At 42.5% G+C, this 19,963-nt stretch overlaps 1 protein-coding gene across 1 annotated transcript in view; it reads left to right on the top strand.

Moving 5' to 3' along the window:
- agbl4 (AGBL carboxypeptidase 4) overlaps positions 1 to 19,963 on the top strand; it is a 267,261-nt gene that overhangs the window by 143,564 nt on the left and 103,734 nt on the right. The window contains exon 5 of the mRNA XM_085774255.1: positions 3,257 to 3,473. Coding sequence (XP_085630381.1) covers positions 3,257 to 3,473 — 217 coding nt within the window. The remainder of the gene's footprint in view (positions 1 to 3,256; positions 3,474 to 19,963) is intronic.

Below are 19,963 nucleotides of genomic sequence, written 5' to 3'. Positions count from 1 at the left end.
TGTGATGGGACAAGCAGCAGTAATTAAAATCAATAGCTAGCTAGGACTTTTCCAGTCTCTGGCAAGGTCGCAAGCTGCCCAGTAGAGACAGAGAGAGAAAGAGAAAGAGAAACAGAGAGAAGTGGGATTGCATGGATGGGCAGAGGCAAACAGGGAAATATGTAAAGAGGTGGGGTGTCATCTTATTTTAATTAACCTGCACCTCAGAGGGCTGGCACCACAGTTTGTATGAGTGTACATGCATGTGTGAGTGTGTCGTGTGAAGGTGAATTTTGTCCTTGGCAGTCAGTTATATTCACAGTATGCTCTGCTTTAAACTCCTGTGGTCCTCTGAATAATATACACTCAGGGAGGAGAAAGACAAAATAATTTACTTTTTTTCCCCCAGTATTTAACATTTATGCTATTCTTTTTTCTTTTTTTTTGTATGTTTGTTTTTTCTGTTTCTTTGTCCACCCTGACAGGCCATAAGACTGGGCTGGTTAGCTGGCTCCAGTGGGCAGGCAGGGTGTGGTATAACTAGCCACTGGCTGCATTAGTATTCTGCTGAGATAGCCAAATGCAGATACATTCTCCTTTCTCCTCCTCTGAAGGAATAATCAGCCCTGCCTCTCTCTCCCTTTTCCCCTCTGAGTGAGGCCGGGTGATTTAGCTTTTTGTTTTACTAGGTACCAGAGGGGACGTCTTCAAGTGTTTGAAAATGCATGCATGTGTGTGTTCACTATGCATTTCTATGCAAGACAGTAGCCAAACCTGATGTATTAGGTGTCTGAGCCAACACATAAAACTCTCATGTGTCTCGCTCCCGTCCTCTCTCTTTAGAGGTGAGTCAGAGAAAGAAGTTCACTCTGTCAGAGTTAGCGCAGAGCAGTCTGTCCTGTTTGTTGATTATCAGGCCCTGTCCCTATCACAGCCCCGATAGCATCTTCATCTGATCTGTTGCCAGAGACGCTAGCTCACTAGCCAGCCCCACCATCACACAGCCGTTACGCTGCTAGCCGCCACTGCTTCCCGTCTATCTCCGTATCGGGCCCAGATCTGCCGTCGCCCTGCTCTCTCATCTTCTCCTTATCTCCTTATTCCACCTTTCTCCCTGCTCCCAACACCCGAAACCCACCAATCACTCATCGTCCTCATCTCTTTCCTCCTTTTATCCACCTCTCTCAGAGCGTCTTCCAGAGCCACTATGGCAGCACTGTTGTTCCCCATGCCTGGTCCTCTTCACGCAAACTGTCAAGGTGGAGTCAGTGAGTGACAGGACAAGACAAGAGAGATTTAGAGAAAGACAGGAAAAAGCGAAGGTGGAGAAAGAGGAAGAGCGAAGGAAGGGAAACACAGTCCCTTGCATACACACAACATCCTTCTCAACATGTCTCAGGGGATGAGGGCTAAATGAGGGAAGAGAGGAAGAGAATGACAGACGGATGAAAAGTGTGAAAAGAAGTTCAGTGGACGGCTGTCCTGAACCCCATCGATCGCCCATGAGGTGCAAGACTCAGTCAGCTTTATATAGCTCTGGGCCCACACACGACACGCAACACAATGTTCAGCAGTCAAAGTAGGCTACACAACCATCAGCACAAACAAAACACAAATATGCGTCATATTCCAAACAACACATGACTTACTGATACACACTCAGATTAGATGCTTACCCGCTCCTCACTTCATTTAATTTCTCCAAATTGCTCACACGCTTACACCACAACTTGAGATATAATGAATAAAACATGAAAGTCATGTTCTAAGCCCATAAACTATTTTTGCAAACATGCAATCACATTTTCTGCCTTTCACTCACACTGCAATTCAAAACACATTATCCAAAAGATCACACATATTACAATAGCGCTGTAGTCCTCATAATTAAAATCTCTTATGTTCACATGGGAAGTGGTGCCATTTAAAATGTAAAGCTGAAAACGCCGGTTGGCCACATTTAGTACAGGTGCAAACCTGAATGTCAGAGGGGAAAAAAGAAAGAGAAAAGAGAGCAAATGAATGATATGAGCTGTTTTGGTCAACCGTGACGTAGAGACATGGCTGGTTTTCTCCTTTCATTCATCAAAATTGACATTTAGGTTAATTATCGTTTGATGTGAAGGATCTTTCAGCGTTATTATCAGACGTGTTTTATCATTTACCACATGTCCTTTTTGTGGCAGTCCTTTGAGAACAAAAACAATCCAACCAAAAAAGCTAAATCACCTTGAGAATACAGATGCCGTTCTAGAGGGGAGCGATATTTTAAACATTAAGTAATTAAATAAATTTGCCTTTCAATTTGTCAAGTAAGTTGGTAATTTTTCACTCCTTTAAATTTAATTTCATTGTTTTGCTTTTCACATCCATTTCATTTTAAATCTGTCAGTTATGTTTTGATATGTCTGTGCTTCTTTGGTTTGCCTTAAATGATAAATGGCAACTGTGAAGATGAATTGCAAAGTGGTGATTAATGATCAGAAATGGTTCTGTTTATATTAAATCAGCTCCACCTTTTGTCGGCAAAATGTTTTGATAGATAATCAGAGAATTGATGAGTTTGCATATAAGGACGGGGTGAATGTTAAAACAAACAAATTGAATTTTTTTTTCCAGTGTTTACATATTCACCCATCCATTATGTTTTATATAAGAAGCAGAGCAGATGATTGCCAAGTGACCCCCTTCTTTTCTTCTTTGCCTGCTGGACTTGTCATCTCAGAGGCAAACTGACAAGTTGATAAAGCTTTTTTTTTTTCTCTAACGTATATGGTTGTCAATAAAGTTGGAATACAGTAATTCTGTTTTCAGACATATTCCTCTTTTTATTCCTATTATAAAGGTTAATTGTGTTTTAATTTTCACAGTGATATGTTTGGAAGAGAAAATATACACTTTTTATATGTTGAGGCTATAGTCCTCACTGCAGGCGGCCGCGGTTCGAATCCTGCATCGGGCAGCCCTTTCCTGAATGTCATTCCCCTTCTCTGCCTCCCCATTTCCTGTCTCTCTCTCGACTGTGCTGTCAATTAAAGACATTTAAAAGCCCAAAAAATATACTAAAGAAAAAAAAAAAGAATAAATCACATTATCACAATCACTTCATGAGAAGAGGTAAAAACATGTTATTCCAGCTTTATGGACAGCCATGTAGTATGTCTTTAAATATTGCAGTTCTAACCCCTCTAGCCCTCATGCTCTTGAATTAAAAGATCTTCCCTGTAAATGACCTCTCTAATGTCTCCATAATGTGTTTTGTCTTTTGCTGTTGCAGGCAGAGGCTTCCAGCCAAAAACGTGTACTACTACCGTTGCCCTGACCACAGACGCAACTATGTCATGTCCTTTGCCTTCTGCTTCGATCGAGAAGACGACGTATACCAGTTTGCTTACTGCTACCCCTACACCTACTCCAGACTGCAGCACTACCTGGCCAGCCTGGAGCGCAGGAACCTGCCCTACCTGCAGAGGGAGCAACTGGGACTCAGCGTGGTGAGTTGGGAGGTGGAACGTGTGCGGGTGGAGATGAAGAATGAATTGTAATAGTTGCTATGAGTGGAGAAGGGAAACTGAGCAGTGAAGTGAAGATTAGGGGTGGAAGGGTTGTAAGGTGTAGTGGGAGTGTATGTGTGTGTGTGTGTCCAGAATAAGGAGACCCAGATTGGTAACTTAGGTGTGCCTGCCGGTCATAACTTCAGCCTCTCATGTTATTATTAGGATTGTTGCACTCTGAGATGACGGACTATATAAGCCTCTGGGTGTGGGTGTGTGTGTGTATGTGTGCGCGCGCACGCACACATGCATTTTTGTGCGTATGTTTGTGTGTGTAAATGGCTGTGTGTGTAATCAGCAGAGCTCTCACCTCGGCAGTAGGAGCTAGTGTATCATACACGCTGCCTCCAGTCTTGTCTGCTCTTATCAAATAATTGTAGGAGAAAAACTCATTAGAAATGCTTGAGAGATTACCACTTTTTCTTCTGTCCTCCAACATTTGTCAGGGAAAGCTTGCTGCAAGGGGGGCACCATGAAAGTACAGGTATTTGTACAGAGCACCTGACTATAAAATACCGAAAAGACTGAAAATTTAGTAGCGTAGTGTGGATGATACAGTTGAAAGAAAATTAAAAGAAAATGTTAAAATAAAAAGCTGAACATACAACACAATAGCCTAATAATACTGAAATCAGAGTCTAATACTGTTTTATTTATTAAGACTAGGTTCTTCATTCACTGCGGATTCAATATTGAAAATATTCATGTTTTTCATGTTTTCTTTTAAAGTTATAATCCTTAAGGTTTGAGTTTTGACTGAGTTGGTCAAATCTGTGGTTACTGGTTGTAACAGCAAGTGTGTTTTCCTAAGCGTGACCAAAATTCAGTTGGAAATGATGCAAGTATCGATCACTGGGGCTGCAAACATGTCTGCGACTCGAGCAACTGGTATCTGTTGACAGTGCAGCCAACCAAAATGTTCAGTGAAGATTAGTCACACTATGTTGAAATGAAAATCAATATCAATCATTGAAAACATTGTGAGTACGGTTGATTTCCACATAACAACATGGCATAGGAAATTGTTGTATTTATTTAGAACATGTTCTCAGCTTTTGTTTTTAATTCAGTTTCTATTCATAGTATTTTTACTTAGTGTAGTTTTATTCACTGCATTTTCTTACTCATCAGTTCAACCTTATGTGTTGTTTTAATCTTGCTTAATTACTTTGAGCTGCATGTTTGTATGGAAGTTGGCATATAAATAGAGTTGAGTTGTGTAATGTATTCCTCTGAACAAAATCTCCTATCAGTAGTAGACGCAGGTCCTGTGAAAAATGGTTTTCCTTTTTTATTTTTACCTCTTTACTTGGCTCACTTCATTAAGGTGGTGTTTAATGATTTGCAAGGCAAGTGTGTTTGATTTTCATACAGTCAAGCATGTGTAAATTCATTGAAACAATCTAAATTCACCTCAGTCGAGTTGCATTGGGTGACGTCTGTTTGATTGAGAGAGGCAGACGGTGGGACAGAGACAGGGAGAGAGATGTAACAGTTCTGCTGTGAATGAAAAGGGCAAGCCAGAAGGATTTCAATACAATTTTCAGATCAGTCTCTCAATTCACATATTCCTCACTCTCACTTCACCTTTCCCCTGCCAGCTGAGACTTCACAATCAGAGTGGAATCCACCTGCTCGGGAAACTAAATTCCTGTCTCTATGACATTTTATAGTGGATGGTAACTCCTTGATTCTCCCCATACAGTAACAGTTCAGTTTTTACCTCTTGTCATCTGGCATGATGTCATCCAAGAGAAAGAGAAACAAGAACAGTGATTACTCATTGTTAGATTAGATGATTCACTGCTACATTTCTCAGAAAAGACATTACGTCTTTCTGATTTATCTAACATAAAAAGTTGTCTACTGTAATAGACTTTAAAACGATACCTAAACTTTTTCAACTTCAGGTAAAACATATTGTAATAATTGGCCCTGACAACCTGCATAGACAATTTCGTAAATATGCATAGACATTAGAAAACCTTTTGTCAAAAATCTGGGTGTATTGCTTGATTCAAAACTTAATTTGGAATTGCAAATTAGCAAAGTCATCCAAGCTTGTTTTATTATCTAAGGAAATGTGTTCATTTCTTAGCTTCAAAAACGGCACATACTTTCATTTCCTCATGTTTTGATTACAGTATTGCTCTCTTAACTGGCTGAAGAGAGAAAACAATTCACAGAGCAAAGCAGTAGCTTAACTACTAACAAAACAACAAGCAAAGTTATTATTAGTCCACCTTTTATGTTTGTACATTGGAAACCAGCAGCTTTCTAAGACTTACTTGTTAACTTAAAAACACTTAATGCCCTGGCTCCACTTAAATCACTGGATCACTGCAGCCCAATGGCGGCTGCTGGTCTGTCAAAGAGGGGAAGCTCGTCATACATAGTACATCAAATTAAAACGAACATACAAACTAAAACCATATGAAACTCAAACAAGGGTATGTGAGAATAAGGTTAAACTGAAACAAGGAAAGGCTATAATTGTGTATTATTTACAGTGTATAATATGTACAATGGACATGGGTAGGGCTGTAGGGCGAAGGCCACAAGCAGACCGATGACTGGAGGATAGGAACCGGAGGGAGGCACACCACAGACAGGAAACCGGAAGCAGGAGGGAGACGAACCACCAACCAAAGATCAAAGACTCTGATGGACCGACATCGGAGCATTGCCAACTGGAGACCAGGAGGGAGGTGGACTGCCAACTGAAGACTGAGGTCGGTTGGACTGATTTGATGATGTCAGGAGCTGAGGTGAACCGGACTGCCTGCTGGAGGAGCCGGAGAGACCACTCACTGGAGACTGTAGCCGGGCATGGCATGGACCACCGGCTGGACATTGGAGACAGGAGCCGGACACACCGCCGGCTGGACACTAGAGACAGGAGTTGCATCTGCCGGGACCCCTGAAGCCAGAACAGGAGTGGCGTCCATAGAGAGCCAACTCAGAGCAGGTTGGGGAAGGTGGAACCCAGCCCGGGTGGGGACTGGAAAGGGGGCTGGAGAGGGCTGCAGCCAGCCAGAGAAGGGACTGGAGCTGGCCGTGGCCAAGCTAGAGAAGAACGTGGAGGCTGCAACCCAGCCGGAGAGGATCGTGGCTCAACCAGAGCAGGCCCACTTAGCCCCTGGGGGCCCCGCATGTTTACGTTAGGGCAGGGATGTCAAACTCAATTTAGTTTAGGGGCCACGAACAGCACAATTTAATCTGAAGTGGGCTGGACCAGTAAAATAATAGCATAATAACCTATAAATATATTTTAAAAATTGAAATTTTCCCCTGTTTTACTACATTAATAAGATGTTTACAGTTACTGAACTATCCTTTTACAAAACATATTATGAACTACTTGAAATTTCTTGATAAAAATATGTGCAATTTCAAATTCTCACACTTGACAAATTCATCCTGAGGGCCAGATTGGACCCTCTGCAGGGCCGGTTCTGGCCCACGGGCCGCATGTTTGACACCCCTGCGTTAGGGTATTGGGTTGGGCTCTTGGGGCACCGTAACTCTGGAATAATCTACCCAAACAACCCAGTAAAATACCGTATACAGTATGTGGGGCACTTTGGCATTGGTCGCACTTGATTTATCCTAGACTCAATAGTTACACAACTTTGAGAAATCATACATTGCATGGAAGCAATGATTCTGTATCTCTGCAAAGCATCCATCCATTGGCTATACCGCTTATCCGTGCACTGTCATGGAGCTGGAGCGAATCCCAGCTGACACAGGGCGAGAGCAGGGAACACTCTGGACAAGTCACTCACCAGTCTATCCAGATGTTCGTCTTTGATATACAGAGACGAATATCAGCTCACACTCACAATTTTGACTTGCCAATCAACCCTGAGTTGCCAGTCATCCTCTTTGGATTGTGGCAGGAAGCCAGAGAGCCTGGAGAGAACCCATACATACAGGGAATCAAACCCATGGCATTCATACCACTGCAATAGCTGATTTGTGGCAGATTTGTGTTTTCTACACAAAGGGTCCCAATACAGGCCTTCAATTCCCTCTGTATGTCAAAAACATGAGTGTATGTTGGTATGCACAGTGTCCTGTGTGTTTGTGTATGTGCTAGTGGTGATTCACAATCATTTCTAAAACTTGCTGATCCAGATAATACACACACACATACACTTATACTGTACGTACACAGTCACATACACACACTGTATCCCCACACGCAGGCAAGCACACACACACTCACACTCAAAGACTACAACAAGAAGAGTTTCTCTTATTCCCCAGAGGAGAGGGTTTTGGATTCTTCCTGTTCCTGCTCTGCTGGGTTCATGGCCCAGCGTCTGTTCCTCTGGTCCCTGTCTGTCTGAATATTTCCTTTTGTAGACCATCCTGACAGTATCTGAGTAAACCTCTCTCCTTCTCCCCCTGAGGCGCCCGTGTCCACAGAGACACAAAGAAAGAGACAACACACGTTTGACCTGCTACAATGCTAACAAGCCTCTTTGAATAGATGCCAAACTGCTCCCTTCTTTCAAACAAATTCCTCATTTCTGTACGGTCCTCAAGTGTCCCCCGGCTATCTGGAATTGAAAGCAACTTATTTGCCCACCTCGCCTGTTGACAAAGCGTTTCTCTTTTTCTTTTCTTTTTTTTTCACCAGTAGGCAGTGTCTGCACAGGAGTTGCGGAGACAGCAGTTTGAGTTTTTTCTTCTACTGGCCCCCGAGGGGAGAGCAGGGCTATGACACTATTTGTCACCTCTGACACAGCACAGCCTCTGCCTGTAGACCAGATGGGAAGAAAGTGTGAATGAGAGACCTCAGGGTGGAGAAGTGGACCACTGACCAGCCTTAAGGCTGTCTGAGACCAAGCCTGCATGCAACTTAAGAGGCCTTGCTTGGCTATTATACTGTGATTCTGTTCACAAACCCACGTCAAGTTAATCTATTGATCTCAGAATCACAGTGCAGAGATGTCACATCCACTCTGTTATTTATTTTTTTCTTTTAAAATCTGACAAATCAAAGCAAGATTATGATAGATCACTTGTGCTGTGTTGAAGATGAGCAGTGGTCACTGTCAGCTGCAGTGACTTAACATTACTTAGACTGGTGTGATTGAATTTTAGACCTAATCCTGTCTGCTATCAGTGTTCAGGTGCCATGTCTGGGGTGTCTGCTCAGTGGGAGTGGAGTCTCCAAGAACAGGGTTTTTTTTTTTTTGTGACTGGAGAAAGAGGAGGGGAGTGGAGTGGGCACTGCAGCTATATCTGCCTGGCTGCCTCTCTCTCTCTCTCTCTCTCTCTCTCTTCTGCTTTCTCTCTACCTCTCCCTCCCTCTCTCTCTCCTTATCTCTGTGTTTGTACACTGTGTGCCAAGATCCAATCAATAGCCACTCCAGCCGTGGAGAGAGGAGAAGGTCAGCAGCCACACTGGAGGAGCCAGGCTAGGAAAACTGATGGAGACACAGAAAACACAGGAAACGCGCCACAGGCCTGGCACATTTCCACACGACATAACCGGATGAGATTAGCCAACATGGACCTCTGTCGCATTAATAAGTGATTTTATGATTTGGGCCTTCCAAGGACCTGCAGGAGTGAAAAGCCTCTCAATTAAAATGTGTTTTATTGCATTAGAAAAAAGGGTGTTTTCAACTCAAAGTAACAAATTCTCACTTACAGAGGTATATTTGTGTGCATGTGAGTATGTATACACACACACACATACAGTACAGTATATATTATATAATTATTAATAGATAATGATAAAATCATATCCAGGGAAGCACCATTCTGTCTTTGTGTGAAGCTAATGGTGACTGACACTGTTCGTACCTTTGTTGTAAGGATTTTGCACATCGTACATTGTCATCATGTGATATAACAGCACCCATTGTGACAAAGTGCCAGTTTTAATCACAGTAACTAATTAATGCTAACTTTGCGTGAGAGCCCAGTTGTTGACAGTTCTGTGAATGGCTCTGTGATTGGTTTGTAATGAAGAGAGTCCTCTAACCACTGACTGCCTCCTTCAAAGGCCAACACCTGAATAGCCAATCAGCACTTTATCATGCGGATGAGTTGACACTGGAAAGTGAAAGCGCACAATAGACGTGAACATCAGTTTTGTGTCAAAGTGGTGTGAATCCTCGGAAGACACAGACAGGTTCAAGCATGCAAAAAAAACACAAAAGCAAAAAATCGAAAACATATTTCCTAACAGTCAGTATTTTTCTCTTAAGTACCACATACAAGTGAGACAGATGGAGTCACACAGACGATTAGAAATATTAGCAATATACTCCCTCTAACAGTTTTGTAGCTTTGTTAGCATATATTCAAGACAGACACAAGCTCTTCACCAGTCAAGCAAGCTGACACCACTCAAATAAGTAAACTGCTTTTCCCCAAGCTAAGAGGTAAACAGCTCGAGATAACAAAGTTTTATGTTTAATTTATTATTTAGTGGCAGACTGTTCATGAATGCATTAGCTGTGGCCTAAACATCAAACAGGGAAAAAACAGCATATTTTTTAAAAAGGAAAATGTAAAAAAAATAAACACAAAAAAAACATGCAGCACACAGCTATATCAGCAGGTGGAAATTTAATTTTCACTACATTTTTTTTTTTTTTACTTCCTCAAGCTTCTGATGAAGTTTCTCTTTGTGTTTGTCTTCCGCTTGTTGGTAACTTTATGAGTCCTCGCATTACCTCTTGCCATTTTGTTTCTCTGTTTTTGTCATAATTGTTCTCTGTTGTCCTCAGGAAATTTTGTATTTCTCTTCCTGGCGGCTAACAGGTATCTGGATGAAAGAGCCGGGCTCTTTATTGTCTAATAATATGTTAATCACTGCCTACAGCTCATCAGTGTCAGAACTGTGTAGAAATTCCTCAAAGATGGAAAGGTCATCATTATATCATTTGCAGGTTTCTTGGCAACAACTCTTGTTTTCATGCTGTTTTCTATTTCACTTCATTAGTGAGTGACCCTTGTTCAACGCCGACGCTTCTCACCAAATAGGAATCAGAGAAAAAAGGTTGAGCTGTGACTGTCCTTTGTCCCAGACAGTTGACTAAGAAGGCTGGTCCAGAGAGAGCCGGAGATAAGCAGGTTTATGATCTATGTCTTTACGTTATAGTGCTGTATGGCCTCTTATCTCCAACCAATGGTTCCCCCAGGATACTAAGATGCTTTATTACACATCCCCCACCTCTGCATCTCTGCCATCTCTCCGGCTATCAAGAACACAGTAATGAGGGAGAGCTGGCGAAGATTGGGAGGAGGGGGGTGCATTAGGTGTGGTTGTTAATGCGTAGCCTACTATGAAAGGGAGGAAATGTGGATCAGATGTCTGCACCCGTGGCGTGTTTAACTTCATAGTTTCATGCCGTGCAGGTCGACTGTGTGTGGGGAAAAGTGTGGGAGATAAATAGATTAAACTATCACAGGTGAAGCCGTCTGAATGTGATGGTGTGATGTTCACGCAGTGGTGACCCCTTGTTGATCCTTATTATGATGTTGACACAAAAGGGTTTGGGTTACTCAGACAGAGATAATATTTATTTTGGAAATTGGATCTTATTCACACCTTTATGGCTTAGCGCTCTCTGTCTCTCTGTCTCTTTTCTCTCCCCTGTGCTCATCTCTCCTTTCTTTCAATGAACAGGAATTAAGCTAATGAAAAGTTCTCTGAAATGGTTGATGTCTGCGGGCCTGCAGTGCTATGAAGCAGAGTTCTGTGGATAGTTGATGACCTGGTTTATGAAATTAAAGAGGGAGGAGAATGTCGTCTTAAACTGAGTCAGTGTAGCGCTTGACAGACACACGTCTTTCTCTCTGTCTCTCTCTCCCCTTCTCTGCCTCTCTTTGTCTTTTTGTGTCTCCCTCCTCTTGGGCTACAGAAGCAAATCTATTCCCGTCCTCACAGCTGCGTTAGATCCGTATATCTGTCCTCCTGTGCCAATGGATATTTACTCTGCTGGCTTCGTAGATGACTCTCAGGATGGAGAACTGAGCAGGGAGCACTCACTCTGTCTCATTTGGGTGTCAGGACTCAGCTCCCAAGGGGAAACAAAAGAGGGAGCAAAACAGATAGCATTCAAGGCTTTTAATAAATCAGAATACACCTTTCTGACAGTGTAATTGCTTTCCATTGCCTGGCCCAAAGTTACCAGCAAGCAGGAAAAAGAAGACAAAGAGGGGAGAAAACAAGAGAAAGAAAAAAGACAGGGAGAGGAGCACAACGCAGAGCGGGCTGTACAGTAGATCATTTGTTCAGGGGAAAAGAATGAAAATTAATGAAAAGAGAGTTGCTCGCCCTCCAAAGGCAGCCAAGCTTGAAATTCACTTTGAGGGAAACTTAATTTGTTGTAAATGGGCAAAAAACATATTACTGTGCAGCGCGTAGAGGGGGCTGCGCTGTGTGTCCGTCTGCTGCGTCTGTCTGTCGGCATGTGTTTGTGGCAGATGAGGACGCTATGCTCTGAATAGCTCAGCTGAGAGGAGGGAAACACAGGAGCCTGTTAATAACTCCAGTAACAGCATTCTCTTTCTACATGACTGCTCTCCAGCACTTCCTTCTAGCAAGTCTGAATACAACTCCAGGATCTGGAGGAGAACTTGTCAAAAGTTGCTTGTGAGAGAGAGAAAAAAAAGAAGAAAGTTTGGCCTGTACACTTAAGGTGTGTGTATGTTTGCTTGTGTGCACATATATGTACATGGTGCACATTGCTCTGCAGATGGCTTTAAAGGATGGTTCACAGTTTTGAAGTCTGTCGAGTTGTTGGTTGCAGTGGGTTGCTGATACCAGTGTACAGTAAGCAGTACAAAGTCCCCATATTTCCCACACTTTGTTGCAATTTAAGTGAAATTCAATATCCAAATGACAGGTGCTGCAATAAACACCCATTTATTTATTTTTTTGGATAAAGGTAAAATGTGTCAAAACAGAAGTGTTGTACAGAGATCCCTGGACAACAAATGATATTCTCAAGATGTAAAGGGACATGTTGGTTTGGTACAAGACCCAACAACAATTACATCAATTTTGAAAATGAAATGCAGAAATGGTAATTCCAACCAAATTCGCAATTGTATACAGTATAGCCATCACAATCCATATATCCATATAATTGCAATATGATATTTTTTATATATCGTTCAGGAATAGCTTTCTTAGTTGAAGCAAATAGTGTTCACCTCACTTTATAGATATATGGTAGCACCTGGACTTGCTTTTTCATGTCCACTGGACATGATGTCACATAAACAAGCAAGCAATCAAGCTAGACCCATTCATAAAGATAGATCTTGATTCCAGTATTGACATTGATGAGGCTGAGCGATAATCCTGTGTAGCCTGTGTGACCGGGGGAGGGAACTAAATGAGTGGTTGGGTTTTGAGTAGAACCAGTGGAGAAGTGTTCAGGTGTCATGATGAGTCACTGACTGAACCTCTATCAGCTGATTATCAAAGAGCGGCAGGTGGCAGAGATGCGGTGGCAAACTTTATTTTTCATCTTTTCACAGTTTTTAAGTGTTGCCAATCGAGTTTGTATCTGGATTCAGCAAACAAAAGACATGTCAAATTTGTTTTAATTCTTCTGTACTGTTTGCAGTGTTTTTTTGTATGTACATGTGTGGTTGGTCTGATATTAGGGCTTATAAAACATAATTTCAACACATCATATATTATATTTTTCTCTGCACATTTTAATATAAATTCTGTGGGGAAAAAAAGTATCTTCAACTTTCCCTCTTTTACACTGCAGTATACAACGCAGTAATGTGTGGCTGGAAGCTAATTTGTATGTTGCATGTATATTGGTTGGTATTTCTGCAGGGATAGATTAAGTTCGAATCCTAGATAGAGAGGATTGATCCAACCCAATATATTTTGTGATAAGCCGGGGCCGAAAGCCAAGGATGACTGACAGGTCATGGTTAAACGGTGTGATTGCAGACTTGCTCCAGTTTTATCCTGGCCTACAGTTATAGACCTCACCTCTCAACAATTGTGTGTGTGTGATAGGAATTTCTTATAAAGCAAACCTGACGTCATGTGATATCCAATCCTTGACCCGGGCCTGTGCTATGAGTTCTCAGCTTCCATTTCCTCGGTGTTCCCACAGCACGGCCCCTCAAGTGGATGAGAGGGTATGATCCTCAATCTCAATCTACAGCACTCACTGATGTCCTCTCTGATGCCTAGGAGAGTGCAGGTTTATAAGTGGTCTAGCTCCGTATATTGGCTACCTGACTTATTCGGAGAACTTGGGCACAAGATGTTTAATTACACTGCAGGCAGGCGATGGCAGGGACTGTCAATAAACTGAATATTTGTTGGATAAGTCTGATCTTTCATGTGGTATTTCCAGCCCTCTTCAGGCCTTTGCTGCTCTCTCTAGTCTACTGGCCTCTCACCCATCCTTGGCCAAAGCCTCTGACTCTTCACCCTCCCCCAGGCTCAGCCCCTCTGACTCGGGCCAGCAGCTCGGCACGCCTGGGGGGCCTGGAGACCCCCGATAACAAACAGCTCTAGCCAAGCCTCTGGCCTCCCCACACCTACATGCATTTACCCACCACAAACAAACACCTTGCACTCCTCTCATTCCAGGCAGGTCTTTTTCTTTTTTCCCCACTATCCCACTCCACAGTTGCGCAAAATACATTTTCTCTTTTATTCGGTCCCCTTTTTTTTAGCCTAAGTGAGAAGGGAAAAAATGAAGGAAGTGACGGGTCCCATTTTTCCTCCACTTTTCTATTCTCTCTCACCTCTCATTTTCTTGCTCTCCCACTGCTGCCCAGTCCCTTCCTATGTGTGTGTGTGTGTGTGTGTGTGTGTGTGTGGGTGAGAGTGTGTTTCTCCCCCATGGTTGAGCGTCAGCCTAAGTGTGAGAGAGATGGATGCCAGAGTCCCTTTCTCTCTCCTAAGGCGCCATGTCTCTCCTCTCTCCTCTGCCGGACTCGTCTGCACCTGCATATTGTGATATAGTGCCTCTGTTCAGCCAGTCGATTGCCTTTAACAGGACTGGGGCACACTGGCCAAATTGAAAGGGATTGCGGCCTGCTTTTCATCAGAGTCACAGCAGAGCATGGTGCAGGGTCTTTGGGGCACAAAGGGGCATGGAGGAGGTATGTTGGGTCTCTTTTTCTGTTGCACCTTTTTTTCTTCTCCCTCTCTCTCTCTCCCTCCCGCTCTTTTTCTTTTTCCATCTTTTTCTGCTTCAATGTTTTATGCCATCTGATGGCTGTGGAAACATTTTGCGGGAAATGAGTATTCTGTTTTCCATCAATCCATTCACTGCATTTCCATGCAGGAGTTCCTATTGATAGTGAGGAGGGGTGGGATGGAGGGGGGGTTGGGGTGAATCAACAGCAGTCTCAAAGAAAAGTGTCTTCATTTTCCCTTTGTTTGCCTCATGCTTTTGAGATATGTCATAGAGGTGTGCCTTCTCTTTTCAAGTTTGCATCTTCAATTCTTTTTTGGGAGACAGGATTTGAAAGGACCCATCTCCCTAATGAAAAATTCTTCTGTGTGTGCTTTAATGAGTGAGCAACACTTACATATATTTTCAGCTTTCAGAGTTGCAGGCAGACACGCAAATATGCAGCCATGATAGAGAAAGAGCAGCAGAGAAATTGCAGCTCATTCCAAAACATGAATACAGATATTAGTAATAATTAAGCTGATATGCTCATCATGTTAAAAAGGAATGTAATAAATCTCATTAAAACCATTAAGGCACTGTTCATTAGGCATGAAAGAGTCAATATCTGCAAGTGAAGCTCCCAGTGGTAGAGTATTCTGGACATTCACATTCATTTTTGAACTTCTTTCATTCACAAATTAAAACCATTTTTAGTCCAAAACTAATTTGGGTTGTTATATCCCTATTGTCCATGGCTGTATCCTGTTACAACCTGCTGCTGTTACGGCCCAATTTCAGTGTCATCACATCAAATCAGTTTAATCTAATGTGAGATAATTAAATCAGACTCTAACTTCCCCATTTCATTCTGCTTCAGAAGTTTGCAATGGCAGGTATCATACATTTGTCAGATAGCTCGAAAAAAGAATCTATTATTTCTGTCTGATCAATTGAAGTTTACTTGAGCCCAGTTGTCCATCATGAAGGCTGGAAAATGAATGTGTTAACCCCACTGTTTAGGATAATGGATCGACAATATCCAGACAGATTACTGCCGCCAGTTACGCAGGCTTGTACCTGCATGCCAATTTCCAAGGGAAAGACTTGACTCCAATGACTGATGGCTCCAAATAGCAGTGGATGTGAGCATGAGTGATGGAGACAAGACTTCGTACCTCTTCCCTCCCTTTTTCTCCTCCTTTCTTTGTTGCTGTGGAAACGGGCGGGGAGATTTGAGGTTCCTGTCACCTATTGTTCCCCTGAAGTTGTTAAACTTTAGTGCCCACATGACAGTCTCACAGGGATGTGTGAGAGCATGAAAAGAGAAAGCACGCATGCAAGCACAGCCATGCTCCAGCAACACACACATGAACATCAAGACCTGCACTTCCTCACACAACACACACACACACACACACACACACACTGACAGTGTCTTGAGAGAAATCTGCCATCTATTTAGTGTCTTGACCTCAATGTTCAGTGCTTTCTCTCTATTGACTTAAGGCATGGTGACGGGAAAAGAAGGACCAGGGGTGAAAGAGGACAATGGAGAGGGCACTTGAAAAGGCAGTAACCTTTTTCTTCTTGGTGTGTGTCCGATAGATACTCCCCATAGTATGCTATTGTGGAGCTGTCAAACTGCCTCCCTATGAATTCAGAGAGACGCTCGAGAGGTACATAACGCCTTGTCTAGGGCTCCTCCAGTGTCCATCTTCTTTCATTCATGGATCAATAGTTGTCTTTATTTTGGATTCCTTCTTCTTCTTCCTCTCTCTCTCCATCCCTCCATTCGTCTTTGACAGGGCAGCCCTAAATGTCTGCTTTAACAAGCTGCTCACAGCCCTCCTCAAAACACATTTACATACACATCAATCACGCTGTCAAAGGTAAAGGCATGACGCCGTGTAAAAACCAGAATTGGATTATGGCCTTGTCTCATCCCTGACACTGACTGCTTGGCTCGCTGGCTGACTAGACTGTTGATGCACAAGTTAAACAGCTTCAATTGTTATTGGCTGGTGTTTTTCGCATAATGCTTAGTGTTTACCGCATGCATGTTTCTGTGTGCTGAACAAGGTCTGCCATACCCCCAAAAATGGCATTTTCTCTATTACAGTACGCCACCTGCATGTGTCTTAACTGTGCTTTGTAAAAATAGCCCAAATGCGAGCTAGTTATTTTTAATATTATAGTCAATATTTCTAAAGACAAGATAATAAGTCAGTAACAGACCGTCACAGTAGAGATTACACTGTAAAAAAAAATCTGTGAAGCATACTAATCTAGTTTTAACAAATGCATCTTAAATCATGAAATACCAACACTAAAAACCACAGCACAAAAGGAGGTGGTGAAGATGCTGAAGTTAGCTGTGTCAGCTAATAGTGGTAGAGGTGTAAGATCATAATAGCCATGTTCAAAACCAGTGGGCGGCATGGTGCTGCAGTGGTTAGCACTGTCGCCTCACAACAAGAAGATTCTGGGTTCTTTCTGTGTCTGCATGGTCTCCCTGCTGCTACCCAGACATTAGGTTGATTGGCAAGTCCAAAGTGGCCACAGACGTGTGAGGTTGTTTGTCTCTATATGTCAGCTCAGCCCTTGTGATAGATAAGCGGGATAGCTAATGGATGACTGACATTAGCTACTAGTCACAAAGCCAAGTGGCCTGGATGAATCAGCTGTTCAGTTAATGCAAGCACAGCTTCAGTGCTCTGCCTGAATTTAAAGCATGATGCTCCAATGGCAGCTGTGCCTCTCATATGACTACACCAACACATCCGGTGATCCTTATGAACATATACAGTATTTTAGAAAACCTTTATCAATGCCTTCCAAGAATTAGACACCACAAAAGTGTGTACTGTTACAAAGAAAGTTTATGTGACATTTTCTGGATCTGTTAGGTGAAGTGTTTGGTTGGGTTAAGGCATTGAAGATACTTGTTTAAAGTTAGGGGGAGATTGTGGTTGTGGGTAAAACAACTACTTGGTCAAGGTTTGGAACCAAGTGCATTAATGGTAACAAGAAACTCATGTTAACATGTTCAATGGGAAATGAAGACTGGTCTCTCTCATATCAAAAACACACTTTGTTGACCCAACCATCCACCTCATCTGCATCCATGAAAGGCTTTAAACACTCACTACATGATCACACAAGTTCGGCTTCGTTTTGTCATAGACATCAGTCATAACTGAAGCACCCACAAGAGGGAGGACCTTGTTGTCCTGTAAACACAGATTCAGATGCTTCAGGCATTAGAGCAGCAGACCATTATGTTTTTTATTGTGTAGACAGTCTCATCTACATGTATATATTATAGACTGTAGGACAAATTATGCTGCAGCATGTGGTTCACTGAAAATTTTCATTAAAAACATATAAAGACCCTCTGAAGCTAAGTTCAAACGGTCGAGCCTGAGGTTAAGGGCGTTGAAAGTAAGGCAATGGAGGAACGCGGTTGATGTGAGAAGCCCTCTGTGGCCGGTGCTTGAAGACAGCAGGATGTATCACCAGGCCTATCATCACGGCTCATTTGAGTGTTTGATCCCAGGCACTCATTCCTCGATGCAGAGTTCATACTACCCAAGGGTGGCGTATCCGTAGCTTATATTGGCAAACACAGCATGGTGAGAAAGACGAAGCTTAACCCCTGAGGTATTGCCATCTGCTCGTGTATAGCCCCCTTATTCCCTATCTCATACGCCGGTAATTAACAAATATTACGCTGTACTGTAAATGCTATTTTTGCATTAATGTGTGGGCAGGGTGAAAAACATCACAGGAACTCCAGCCTGTTAATTAGAGTGTATTTATGGCAATTAAAGCTTCTGGTTTTGCGGCCCGGGAGAGACTAAGTGAAACACATGCTACTCTGAATACCAACACTATCCTCAGTTCAAACCAATTTTTAAACAACTGTAACTGTTTCAGGTGAATGGTTGCTCCGCTGTTTCCTCTCTGCAACAAGCAAAGAGGGAACGCAGGGTGAAATCTGATGCACAGGTGGATATAGGATATAGGCTTAATATGGCATCATAGAAAGTTGTCGGTTTTACACCGTTGTGACAATTAAATTCGATGTTCTGACCTGTGTTTTCACTCCGTTCACTGCATTATGCTACTGTCTCATGGCAGGGAGTTTGACCATGAATATTTCACTATCCAATTACCAGGTGAAATTGGCTGTTTAATTTTACAGCCTCAATGAAGGCGCTCTATCAGAATGATGGCCATTCAGTTAACCCCCTAATGCCACCCCAGGCAGCCTGCTCATCTGAGAAAACTTTCCTTGTGAGTCTCTGTGTGTGTGTGTTTGTGTGTATGTGTAGTTGCAAAGTGCACAGAAGGAAAAAAAAGTCACTGAAGAAATATAAATCAAGCAAGGTGATGATAACTTTGGCGTTGACACTGTGATCCATCGTCTTGCCTCTGCACTGACTGTTTTCATTTTAGCCAGCAGCAGGCTGCGCGACTGAGAGGCTTTCTACCAAAATATAATTGTTTAGGAGTAATGAGCTGGAAAAAAGGACAGAGAAAAGGGGAAAAGCAAGACAGAGAGAGAGGAGGGAGAGAGAGAGAGAGCTTTGAGAGTGAGTAAAAAATTTAACGCACCACAGTAAACATGACAAAACCAGCTGCAATTTGGAGGCATGTATGTAATTATGGCCTCACTCCTTCCAGTACCTCTGTCTGTCTGACGGTCTGTCAATAATGTTCCCCTTTTACATCTGCAATTAACACACATCTCATATTGGGATTGTGTGGATATCTAACATCACTCACTTGCAAGTCGTATTAAAACACACTTGTACATGAGAACCCAGACAGTTTAGATGTCACATTCTCTTGCGATACAGTATGTCCAGTTAAAATAGCCTTCAAGGGTGACTTCACACTCAATCTCATATGGAGGATCTTAGCTGCACTGACGTCTGTGGGCTGAAAGGTGTAAGGCCATGTTCACACTTGGAAAAGAGGATAGTCATTTCAGGGTTTGCCTGCTGATTGGGGCTACTCTGAAATGTTATAATTATTTTGTAAATGACCTGAACCCCTATTTTATCAGCTTGTTGTCTTTACAGTAATAGCATAATGAGAATTAACACACTGCATGCCCGTTATGTAACAGGATTGTTAAATAATTTGGTTATGTTCGCTGTTATGCATCTCAGTGTTCACTCCATCAATTCTTGTTTAGAGCAGCAGTGGGTCTGCAGGCAGAATATTACTGTCTTTTTAGGTGGATGAAAAGTAAGCTTGAAGGAAAATCCTTATCTGACTGAC

The sequence above is a fragment of the Trachurus japonicus genome, chromosome 4 (genome assembly GCF_045865225.1).
Source record: "Trachurus japonicus isolate A0001 chromosome 4, Traja_1.0".
Classification (NCBI taxonomy): domain Eukaryota; kingdom Metazoa; phylum Chordata; class Actinopteri; order Carangiformes; family Carangidae; genus Trachurus; species Trachurus japonicus.
This window is presented reverse-complemented; position numbering and strand designations above follow the sequence as displayed.